The sequence below is a fragment of the Chionomys nivalis genome, chromosome 10 (assembly GCF_950005125.1).
Source record: "Chionomys nivalis chromosome 10, mChiNiv1.1, whole genome shotgun sequence".
NCBI classification, from domain to species: domain Eukaryota; kingdom Metazoa; phylum Chordata; class Mammalia; order Rodentia; family Cricetidae; genus Chionomys; species Chionomys nivalis.
Genome location: NC_080095.1, coordinates 37784111 through 37796682, shown reverse-complemented (window position 1 = coordinate 37796682; position 12572 = coordinate 37784111). Strand labels below are relative to the sequence as shown.

The 12572-nt window shown below is 43.4% G+C and overlaps 1 protein-coding gene across 1 annotated transcript in view; it reads right to left on the bottom strand.

The window, feature by feature from the left end:
• Nucleotides 1-12572, bottom strand: part of Pomt2 (protein O-mannosyltransferase 2) — a 44030-nt gene that overhangs the window by 29225 nt on the left and 2233 nt on the right. The window contains exons 2-4 of the mRNA XM_057782279.1: nt 7093-7177; nt 5044-5148; nt 3403-3511 (exon numbers count right to left, since the gene is read on the bottom strand). Of these exons, the coding sequence (XP_057638262.1) occupies nt 3403-3511; nt 5044-5148; nt 7093-7177 (299 nt within the window). The remainder of the gene's footprint in view (nt 1-3402; nt 3512-5043; nt 5149-7092; nt 7178-12572) is intronic.

The window sequence follows — 12572 nt, the reverse complement described above, 5'->3', positions numbered from 1 at the left end:
CATTCATTTGCTCCGCCACATTTGGCGTCCCAACGTCGGGCTATTTTGCCCCCGACCCGGCACAGGGGGGGCGCAAGCTCCACCTTTCCCGGCCAGTTGCCTGAGCTCAGGAAGGCGGGGAAAAAAAAAAAAAAAAAAAAAAAAAAAAAAAAAAAAGAGAGAAGAGGAAGAAGAAGGGGGATTAACTGGTTTTTTGGGATGATTGGTATTTGTGAATTACTGTTTATAGAAAATTGTACTGGTACTGTTTCTTGTATACTGATATGTTGAATATTGAATGTGAGTGTTCCTACCTCTATTTTTGTATGAGTATGCTTATAACTTTGTCTATATTGTATTGATACTTCTACCATATTACATTGTACATTTCTACCTCTGATACTATGACATTGTTTACAGTTGAAGATCATTGTCTTCATATATTACACAGTTGTTTATTCTTTTAGTCTTCAAAGTTAGATAGGTATTAAGAATTATATGTTTGTCATATTTATTTTTAAGTTTATCAGGTCTTTTAGTTACATAGAGATTATATTTAGTATAGATAGTATGATCTTCAGCCTCTTCAAAGAGCTGTAAAAAATGGCCTTTAATCTAACCTAAAATTTCTATGCCAAAGAGACACAATTACTCCTGACAACACCACTCTACTCCCGAGAGAACGTTGAACACCAAAGACACTCCACTGGGAGTTTGTCTTCTTGGCAGAACTGGCCTTTGGGTTAAAAAAAGCCCATACCTCAACTTCTGACAAAGATACAGAATATCCCTAAATGGATAAAACAGGATTGTCTTATCTTGCCAAGACAGGGTAGGATAGTCCTAAAAAAGTTCCTTGCCTTTAATAATGGTATGCCAGTTATGTTAGGCCTTAGCCAAAGTTGGTTGACTCAACATTGCAAACGAGACTTTGGGTGATTGCCCAGGTAGTCAGTTGTCTCTGTCAATTGTTGCACATTTTGGATATCTCTCGATTGTTAAGTAATCTTTATTCCCTTCTCAGATCTTTGACGGAGTTAAAAATTATATAATTGTAGTTACTCTCTATGTTATTTAGACTCCTTGAGATAAAATGTTTAACAAAAGTTTTGTTCTCAATATTGTTTGTTATATTTATTATTTGTTATTATTGTATATAGTTGTATTTGGTTTGGTTCTATCTTATTTAGACAAAAGGGGGAGATGTAGGGACATAGCCCCACCCATTGGGGGCGTGTTCGCCTCGGGCTAATGTTTACGGATAAATCTGCCGGGCGTGAGCCCAGCAGCCCTTTTTTGTCTTTTGCTCCGCCGCGGGAACCTGTGGTCCTGTAAGTCTATTTCCTTATTAAAGCTGTATATATCTATATAATCTGTCTACATTCATTTGCTCCGCCACACAGTTGTAAACTATAAATGTATAGGAGAGTTTTATTTCATATGACATCTTCATTGAGGGTTGACTCCCCTACATAGGTACCAGACCAACTTAAGAAAGAAAAAAAGCTTAAGTTATTAACATATTCCTGCTTAAACCCCACAATGTCTTCTCATCTCACTCACGCTAAAAATTTCTCAGGACAGTTCCCAAATCCTGTATGGCCTCCATATCTATCTAAAGTCAACCCCAACATTCTTACTCACTGCCCCTCACAGGGTTACTACACAGGCTGTTCTCCTGCCTTAACAGTCTTCTCTCAGAACTCTGGAGGCCGATCCTGTTTCACTCAGGCCTCTGCTAGACATTACCTTCTTGGGGAATTATTTACTGCTTGCTCTATCTAAAACAGTATCGATCCCCACTAATCTATCCCCACTCTGCTTTACATCTAACCTGGCACTAATTGCTTAGGCTCTCCAATGAGATGGTTCAGTAGGATGGGGTACTTGTCACCATACCTAATAACCTGAGTGTGAACCCTGGGATCCACATGGAAAAGGATCAATTCCCATAAGTTGTCTTCAGACTCCCATAGGTGTGCCATGACAAGTGTGCATGTGCCTCCCCCATCACATACAAAATAAATAATCTAAATGTTAAAAGAAAAATAATATGCTTTATCACAGACTTAATATATCCTGGCTTATTTGTCTGCCCTTTTATAGGGTATATTCTATGAGAATAGCATCTCATCAGTGTATTTTCTGAGGCCTCAAAAGGTGGCCGGGTATAGGTAGGTGCCTAGGAAACAGGTGTCAAATAGAAAATGAAAACTGACTGATAATTAATAACTAAAGAAAAAATACATACAAGGGAAAAGTCACTGGTTCACAACAGGGAATCCTATAACCTTGTCCTATATCCATCAAAACATCAGCACATTTGTCTGAACAAGATTCAAACACCCACCTAAATCATTCTGGACTTCTTTACATGTAAAGCACCACAAGGTCATTGATTCACTTGAAGAATACAGCTAGTGCCAGGACTAACCTCTATAGTTAGTCTGTGTTTATCCAGGTGAGGACCCAGAGAAAATACTTAATACTTCTATTGTAATTTTCTGCTTCACTGATACTTCTGGGTGTCTGCTTTAGGGACTGGGGAGATGCCTCATCAAAAAAACACTTGTTAGCCGGGTGGTGGTGCACGCCTTTAATCCCAGCACTCAGGCTCCAAAGCTACAGAGAAACACGATCTCGGAAAAACAAAAAACAAAAACAAACAAAAAAACACTTGTTAGCCGGGTGGTGGTGCACGCCTTTAATCCCAGCACTCAGGCTCCAAAGCTACAGAGAAATACGATCTCGAAAAACAAAAACAAAAAAAAAACAAAAAAACAAAAAAACACTTGTCATGCAAGCTTGAAGGCTGGAGGTTGGATTCCCAGAACCCACATAAAAGCTGGGCAGGCATGGCAGCCTCATGGAATCCCAGCACACAGGAGGTAGAGATGAGATCCTCAGGGAAAGGTGGTTAACAAGACTCACTGGGACTGATGAGCTCTGGTTCTGCTTCAGTAAATAGAGAACAATTGAGGAAGATAACTGTCAACTACATGCCTCAAACACACCCACACAGACACTCACATGTGCAAATATAAACACTCATGAACATCATACACACACACACACGACTCACAGATGTAATTATATACTTAAGTGTTACCAGTAACACTATATTTTACCCAACCCTTAAGTTAATTAAGAATTGGGTCCTATGGTGGAGGTGCACACCTTTAATCCCATCACTCAGGAGGCAGAAGCAGGTGGATCTCTGAGATTTCCAGACCAGCCTGGTCTACAGAGTAAGTACCAGAACATCCATAGCAACATAGAGAAATCCTATCTCTAAAAATCCAAAAATAAATAAATAAATAAAAGCACTGGCTGCACAGATGTGACACTTGATGTATTGATTTCCAACCACCCACATGGTGTGACAGTCTTATTTCCCAAAACACAGAGGTCAAGACAACTTACCAAAGGTGAGAAGGGCAGCGGTGAGCAGTGCTGCTGGGAAGGACTTGGACAGATCCAGGACAGTGAGGTAGGCAAAGGGGATCAGCCATGAACCCAGGAAAGCACAGAACTATGGAAGGAAGACAAAAGCGCTCAAGCAACCAGCTGACTTGGTATACTAATGTCTAACGTGGAGGACCCTGACAAAAGTCTGAAATCACGTGGAGCAAGCAAGGGGAGTGTCATAGTGAGAAATCACATGAAGCAGTAGGCATGTATTTGGCACAAGTACTGGCATGAAATCAGTGACATTTACAGGAAGAAGCAGGGCTGCCAATCACAGCCAGCTGTCTCCGATCATTTCATTAGGAAAAGCCAGCCTCACAGGCTCAGGCTGAGGAGTACATGAGCTCAAGGCTTACTAACACAGAAGTACTTCACCAACATCAGTGTCTAGCATAAAGCTATGGTATAAGTTGAAACAGACTTTTTGGAGGCATCTTAATATTTCTGAGACTTCTACTGATATTTCCCCTGGTTCTTTGTTTTGAGGATACCAGAAACCACTCAATCTACAGGGTGCATTTTCGTTTGGGAAAAATGACTGCTTGACACTTCAAGAGCTGGAGGAGATGGGGGTTTGATTCTTTTTTTAATCAACAGCCCTCTTCCGTCTCCTTAGTCTGCCCATCAGCAGTACACAGACAAGGCCGAGGTAATGGGAAATTCTTCCCTTTGGGCCATCACTTTTGTACGCAGGAAGTAAAGTGGCCTGATGGGAAGAGACAGATGAAATTATTTGTCCTTTCCAATCTCCACAGCAAGTCCATGGGGAGTATTGTGTATACTCTGTGCTGTTCAACAGTCATTAGGAAGAAAATCATTTCTTGTGAGATCTGGGTGTGGGGGCACAAGCCTTTAATCCCAGCACTTGAGAGGCAGAGAGGCAGGCAGATCTCTGTGAATTCGAAGACAGCCTGGTCTACATAGTAAGTTCTAGGATAGTGAGGGCTTCATAGTGACACCCTGTCTCAAAAAAACAACAAAAAACGAAACAAAAGTGTCACTTGAGAGTATGAACTGAGGGGCGGGCACTCCCTGTTTAATATGGCATGCAGTACTGTGCAGACCGCCCAGTGATTATCCCTAGGAAGCACACAGTCATCTAACTTGTGAAGGCAAAGTACTCTGAGAACTCAGGCTGGGGACCAGCTTCCACGGGTCTCATTAGGTTGGTCCCAGGAAGCTGAGTGTTTAGGCTCTGCCATGTCCCATTAAGCTGATGCTGGGAATCAGGGTGCAGAGGGACTGACTAGAGTAGGCCTTTCAGCCTCCCTGAGAGAGAGACTGCTAAGTGCCAACTTCTTTGTGAGGAAGGAAGTAGGAATCTGGAGACAGTGTGAAGAGGCCACAATCTGAAGGAAAGGCTGACAGGCTGCAGTGTGCACGGCTCGTAAGCAACTTCTATGCTATCTGTGGCCTCCCTTCTTCCCTTCCTCCCACACTCACTTCCAGATTTCTACTTTAGGGGGTGGGCTCAATCATTGTCCTCTCCCCACTCCACAGAAGTCCCCTCTCTACACTTGCTGCTTCCAACTGTAACACCTCTGAATGGGTGTGGCCCCGGGAATTCATCAGTCTACATAAAGCAGGAAGCCTTACTCCTCTCATTCCCATGTAGCTGTGGTGCTCATATCTGTCCCCAGGCTTCTGGAACAAAAAGGTGCCATCATATCCACTCAGGTAGCCAGCAAGACCAATCAGCATCTGAGGAAAGAGGAATGGACGAAAGATAAAATGTTCATAGAAAAGATTCCTCTGTCCCGTTCTCTCCAGCTGCATGCATGGCCTTCCGTTTCCTTGACAACTGGCCATAGAAGTGCCAGTGTGACATTTTGTCCTGCAGCTGCTGCAGAATAAAAAAATCTTTTGTCTAAAGAGGTTGTTGCTTGAAACAAACCCTCTCTTATGCCACGCTAAGTTCTTGGGACTAGAGCAGACTGAACATTTAGGGAGGAAAAGACTCCATAATTTTAAGGGTAGGGTCAGTGAGGGGCTCACACATGCAGTCTGTTTTCTTTCATTTGTTATGAAATGAAACATGACAGCTCTCGGGGAGGTCCTGGGCATTCTCATTCCTGGGAGACTAGCCTTCTACTCAAAGAAAAGAGGCTCCAAATCACAATGAAGTGGGAGGAAAGTGGCCAAGAGCTACACATAAGGAATAAAGGGCAGAAGTGAGAAAGAGAATGCAAAGAGAGGCATTTCCCCAGAAAGGGAAGGGGGAGGAAGGGAGATTGAGAGATTGAGAAAGACAGCTCCCTCTTTCAACACAGAGCTACAATAGTAACTGCTCTACCCAGCTGCTCTGAGCTTCACAGGTCCAGGCACAATTGCCTGTCTCTGCTGTTACCAAGCAGACAGGAAGAGGCAAGGCTTTTCTACCCTTTCCTAGGCTCAGAATTCACTTTAAATTTAGCTACATGGCTAACCTATCTACACACCCTTCCCTAGAGGGGTTTCGTCCCTAGTCCCTAACCTAGGCGCTCATGCTTCCTTGGGTCAACCTGATGAACTGCTATCCTTTATTTTCCATACCCATGCTATTACCCCAAGATCTGGAAACCTGAATCTGCAGTTAGAAAGAAAGGCTATTGTGAATACTAAAACTAACCCATTGGTCTTCTCAGGGGAATGTGTTGTTAAAAGAGTAAAATAAATTTTAATTGATAGAATTTTTAACTGTTGCTGCTGAGAAGTCAAGAACAATAGCACTAGGTTTTGATCCTACTGCACGTACTGGCTTTGTGGGAGCCTAGGCAGTTTGGATGCTCACCTTACTAGACCTGGAAGGAGGTGGGTGGTCCTTGGACTTCCCACAAGGCAGGGAACCCTGACTGCTCTTCGGGCTGCTGAGGGAGGGGAAGTTGACTGGGGGAGGGGGAGGGAAATGGGAGGCGGTGGCAGGGAGGAGGAAGAAATCTTTAATAAATAAATAAAATAAAATAAAATAAAAGAATTTTTAACTGTAAAATGCTAGGGGAACAGGTTAATATGTTTATTAGGAATCAAGAGAAGGAAAAAGTATAATTTTTATAGATTAAGCTCCTCTAAGTTATATTTCCTTTATGTAGTATATTTCTATTTTCTTTTATAAAATTTTTTTTTTTTTTTTTTTTGGTTTTTCGAGACAGGGTTTCTCTGTGGTTTTGGAGCCTGTCCTGGCAACTAGCTCTTGTAGACCAGGCTGATCTCGAACTCACAGAGATCCGCCTGCCTCTGCCTCCCAAGTGCTGGGATTAAAGGCGTGCGCCACCACCGCCCGGCTATAAAATTTTTTAAAAGCTCACATAACTAATGATTTTAAAAGTAGTTTTAAATATTTCTACAAGGTTGTACAACCATCACTACTACATCATTCTAGAACATTTCATTATCCTGAGAAGAAAGCTCCTGTATCAGAACATCTTCTTCTCTAAGGGGGAATAACTGCTGTAAGGATATACCACATTTGTTTATCCATCCATCAGTTGATGGACGCTCTTCTCCATTTCCGAGCCCAGAGAACCCCTAAAAACACCAAAGATTTTCTATCAAAGTACCTGCTCATGGAATTCTGAAGTCTAAGAACTAAGTACAAACCCAACACTGGCTCCAGTTCTTAGAAGCCATCTGCCCAGATAACAGAGTGTTAATTGCCACACTGCTTACCTTTCCCAGAGGTGGGTGTACATCAAAGAAGAAGGTGCGGTTAATATAGTAACTTCCCATTTTTCCAAAGTGAGTCTCATCCCAACTAAAGGAAAAGCATCAAAATTTAATAAACCTTAGTTAAAGTTACAATTAAAACCAAAGGTCATCAGTTTCAAGCATATAATACGTTAAGTTGGATTAAAAACAAAACTTTGATATAGTGGTTTGAGGAAAACCTTTTAAACTGGTTATCAACCTAGATCTTGATAATGAGAAAAGTTAGCAAATATTTACCCAGCATTTACCATAAATTTAAATTAAATGTAGTCTTCTTCTGTATCTTGAGTTCCTATCAATTTATTTGAAATCAGCAGTGTTTTCCTGTAACATGGAAAGGGTTTTGCAAAGCAATTTCTTTGCAGTCTGGTAACTTCTCACTCTGAGGCTACTGGGTCCAGAGCCGTTAATGCATGAGTATCACAGCAGGCCAGGTGCTGTCCACCAACCTGCTGACTCAGATCTGCCTGACCTGTTATAATGACCAGCTGTCTACAGACACCAAATGTCCTCACTAAGAGCATTTCTAAACCCCAGGCCTAGCCTTGTTATTTTGCAAGTACACATGTGAATCTAACCCTTGACTTTCCAGCCCATTGTGAAGTCCTGTTCTGCCACAGCCATCAGCCTTTCCATGGCCTGCAAGAAGGGTTTACAAGACAGCCACACCATCCAGCAGAGCCTGGCTGCTTAATACCTTCTTCCCATAGCTGAAGGAAGAGTGGCTTCCCGGTGTCTTCGCCTCAGGTCGGCCTCCACAAAGTCACCACTTCCTCACCAACACTCATGCTCTCCCAAACAATGGGCAGCTCTCATGTATGATTTTAAGTTCACTGCACCCAGTAAAAGGGTAGAAGACTAAAGTCACTGCATCAGCCAAGGACAGGAGGTACTGACAGTAACATGGTGGTGTTAAAGAGAGAATTAACTTCAGGGCAGAGCAAAACAAAACCGCCCACGGAAAGGAGAGCTATTCCCGGCTGCATCATCTACTAATGTCACAACATGATTAAACCATGCTCTTCATGCCCCTCCCAGGTATTAGGGTTCAACTCAGGTAAGACATGGAAAGGAACTTTGTAGACTTAGAATCCTATACACATACTGGACACTAAACTGTCCCAATATTTTCTGTTAGTTGTGACATCTATTTGGAAACACACCAACAGAGGTACATGAGATTTTATTTCAAAAGGGTCTCAAATAAAATCAGTAGCAACAGCGTCTCACGTTTCCTCTTGCGTTCTACTACTTGCATCAGAAAAGCAGTTCCCATGGCTCTCAGGCTCTTACAGCCCTTGTAGAGTATGCCAAGAATGGAGGCCTGACTCATCTGTACTCAGGCCATCCTCCTTGTTGTGCCATGACAAATAAATCCCCTTGGCACTGATTCAGGATTTTCTCTTCTACTGGCACCCATAAAACAGCAACAAGTTAGTCTTAGTTTGCACACACTCTAAAAATACCCAAGACCCTGTCAACGTGGGGCGCAAGCCTAGGTTGATGACATACCTACCTAGCTATCTGAACAAGAAGGGATAAGGAACCTCATGGACTGAGTTAGACACAAATACAAGACAAGACATCCTGGAACCTGGTGGTGAAGATTCTTACCCAAGTAAAGCAGTGGGCAACAGGAATAGCAACTGTCTGCTATATTCTATTTATTTAAAAAAGCTTAATGAAGAAATGGGGCAGCAGTAAGGACCCTGCCATCTGCTATTCCTCCATCCCCCAACCCCTGTACCGCTAGACCAAACCCTGGGCCTGTGCACTCCATTAACCTATATCCCAGCCCATCATTATCCTGAACTCAACACAGCCCACCGATTAAAATGAAAACATTCTTGTTAGGAGTTAAATGTGAAATGTCCCCATAGGCTCATGTGTTCGAACAACTGGTGGTGCTGCTTGGCAGATTATGGAAACTCTGGGACATGTGGCAAGGCTGGTAGCTGGCACCTTGGATACCAGTTTCTGGCTTTGGTTTAGCACTCTGCTCCCTGGCCCCTGCCTCCCACCACTGCAGTCGCTCCAGTCACCATGATGGTTTGGATGAGCCCCAGTAAACCTCTCTTCCCTGAAGTCACTCCTGTCAGTTATTTGGTCACAGCATTAGAAAATTGATACATTGTTCAGATCAGCACTCAGGAGGCTGAGACAGGAGGATGGCTATAAACTTTGAGGCCAGTCTGGTCTACATAGTAAGACCTTGTCTCAAAAAGCAAAGTCAAACCAAACAAAAAAACCACTAAAGAATCCTTCAGTAAGCTGTGTGCTCTAGGCGAAAAGCACATGTGCCTTGTTCAGTGGCTCTGAGCCCTAATGCCTTGATCCTCCCTCTCCACCATTATCTTCGGCTGCTTTAAAGGGGAAGGTCACATGTCCCCAAGCACACTGAAGACCATACACACTCATCTTAGAACTCCAGGGAGGAAAGGGACCTAAACTCACAACTCTCGTGCATAGAGGCCCCTAACTCCTCCTATCCAGACCCATGGGGGCCGAGTGTAGAGGGAACACAGGGATTACCAAAGGCACTAAGGACTGCAGTATGTGCAGAGCTAAAAGACAAAGGGCCTCTAAGCCCAGGGGCTCACTGGACAGAAGGAAGAACCCTGGGGAAGGAGTGATGCCAAGTCAGTGAGGAGGTGAGTGGGAAACTGTTTCTATCTCTCTAGTCAGTATTTCCCACACCCCATGAAGTGTCAAGTTCTCTAGGTGTTACCAGATATTTAAGCTCATTAGTTCAAGGGGGAAAAAGGCCAAGTTTAATTGATTAAGTCTGAGCCAAGATCTCAGTAGTTAAAGTACCTTGCGGATAGAAATCATGGGATCATTTCAGTGTACTGTTGCTGGGTACGCTATGCGAAATGTATAGCTTGTGTTGATCTCAAAAAGTACCAAAGGAGATTCTCTTATTCAAGGATTGTTGTGTGCAGAGAGGTAGCCCTGTTCCCTCCTAGTGGTCCAGGAGAAATTAATCCCCGAAAAGGAAAGGGAATTCAGCTTTAAAGATAGAGCTAGGAAGATGGCAAAGAGTTTTGTAAGCAGGAGGACCTGAGCTTGAATTCCCAGCAACCATGTAAAAGAAACAGGTGTAGTAGAGTATCCACTATTCTAGAACTAAGTAGGCAGAGATAAGAGGATGCCTGGAGCCCACTGAGCAGCCAGTTCCAGGTACAGAGAGAGCCCCTCTCTAAAAATTAAGGTGGAAACAAAGGAAGACATTCAATATCAACTTCTATATGCACTACACATACATGCACACACACATACACACGTGTGCATACACATATGCAGGTGCACACTATCCCAGGCATGCACACGCACATTAAGGACTGCCAAAAATCCTTTGAAACTAGTCACCAGCCTAACAGTGCCACCTGCTGAGCACAGGTACTAAGTACACTCTTCTAAAAGGCAGTTATTAACCTCTTGCTGAAAGGGTGCCTTAGTCAGAAAAGCCTCAAGGCTCTCTGGCCCTCCATTTCCACTTTGGAATAGGTTATCTTGGAGTTTATAACTAACAAAAGGAGGATTCAACAAGTGGCTGTAGTCAAGAAGACAGTCAACCTGACCCAGGAGGCTGCTCAGTTTTACGTAAAGCAGTGGGTGCCCCTTTGGGAGAAACTATTTCCTATTCCACTCTGTGGCACAGCCTCCAGTTCAGTGGCCATGACTCACAGAGCCCAGACCAAGTTCTCTTAGGATCAGGCTATGTAAAAAGCTGATGATAGCCACTGGGTGGCCCAGCCATTTTACCTAAAGACAACTGTGCTCAATAGTTTTATGTCAACTTGACTCCAGCTAAAAGCATCTGAGAGGAGGGAACCTCTATTAAGAAAATGCCTCCACAAGATCAGGCAGGCTCTAGGCAAGCCTGTAGGACATTTCTTAACTAGTGATTGATGAGACACCCCTGGGCCGGTGGTCCTGGATTCTGTAAGAAAGCTGCTGAGCAAGTAACGGGAAACAAGCCAGTAAGCAGCACTCCTCCAAGGCCTCTGCATCTGCATCAGGCCCCTGCCTCCAGGTTCCTGCCCTCCTTGAGCTCCTGTCTTGACTTCCTTTGATGATGAACAGTGATATAGAAGTTTAAGCCTCTCTTTCCTATGTTAATTTGGCCATGGTGTTTCATCACAGCAATAGTAACCTTAACTAAGACAACAACTCTGGCTGCCTGACTGCAATCAGAGTTGAAGAATCTGACACACCACTTAGAGGATTATATCTGAGAGACTCAATCCAGGGAGCTGGAAACTGTCTGCCTACTGATAGAGTAGTCCATCTTACTCATGAAGATACCCATCATACAGGATGTACTCTGATATGACTAGCTACACTCTAGGTCCTAATTAAACCTACACCATCCAGCCTGGGTATTGTACCAGGGTGATAACATATGTAGAATCAGGAACTGACTGAGCACAAAGTTTTAAAGGACCATAGGTCTCTGAAGCAGAAACCACCATGGCATCCCAGGCTGCTGCATAATATTTGCTTAGATTGTAAAGGTATGTCTCCGCCTAAGGCGCCTTAATCAAATGGCCAATAGTTAGGCAGGAAAGAACAGGTGGGACTTCCGTGGGGGGGGGGGGGGAGAGAGAGAGAGAGAGAGAGAGAGAGAGAGAGAGAACTTGGGAGATGTAATCTAGGAGTATAATTTCACCAGCAGACTTAGAGCAAGTCAGATGTGCCGTACTAAGAGGTAACTGAACCATGTGGCACAATGTAGACTTTAAAAACTGGGTTAAGTTATAAGAGCTAGTTGGGGAAAAACTAGCCAAGCTTTCATAATTAATATTAAGTCTCCAGGTCATTGTTTGTGAGCTGGCAGTTCAAAGATAGTCTGTCAAAAAAACTTGCTCTAGCAGACTCCTGCCAAAAAAAAAAAAAAAAAAAAAAAAAAAGCTTTGAGTAGGAAGGACTCTACATTGCACAGGGCATTGACTGCCTGTTCTAAGACACTGTGTCACTGATGCTCTTACCTTCTCAAGCTACAGAAAGGCTGCCTCAGTGACTGGATAAACCATTGTGGCCCTTACAATTAATGTCATTTTATCAGCTTTCCAAACCATCTAGTCTGCCAGTGGTACACCTTTTTGTCACAATGGTCATCTAACAACAGTCAAAGTAATAAACAGACAAGCCATGCTCCCAGCATCCGCAAACAACAGATACTGTCAAGCATTGGACAGTTTCCTCAGAAACCAACTAAAAAGGGTTCTGACTCTGCCCCCCATCACCTCCTGCTGGTCTACAGGCTTGAGAAAACAGTCTGGTCCTTATGTATTCATCCCCACAAAAATTCATCTCCTCTTGACTGCCAACTGGGTAATTACCAGGAAAAAAAAAAGGAGTGGAGCTTTACAAAGCTGCTTAGGAGAACTGTGGTTTCCACGACCATGGTCTGTAGGTCAGCAGAGAAGGGTAAGAAA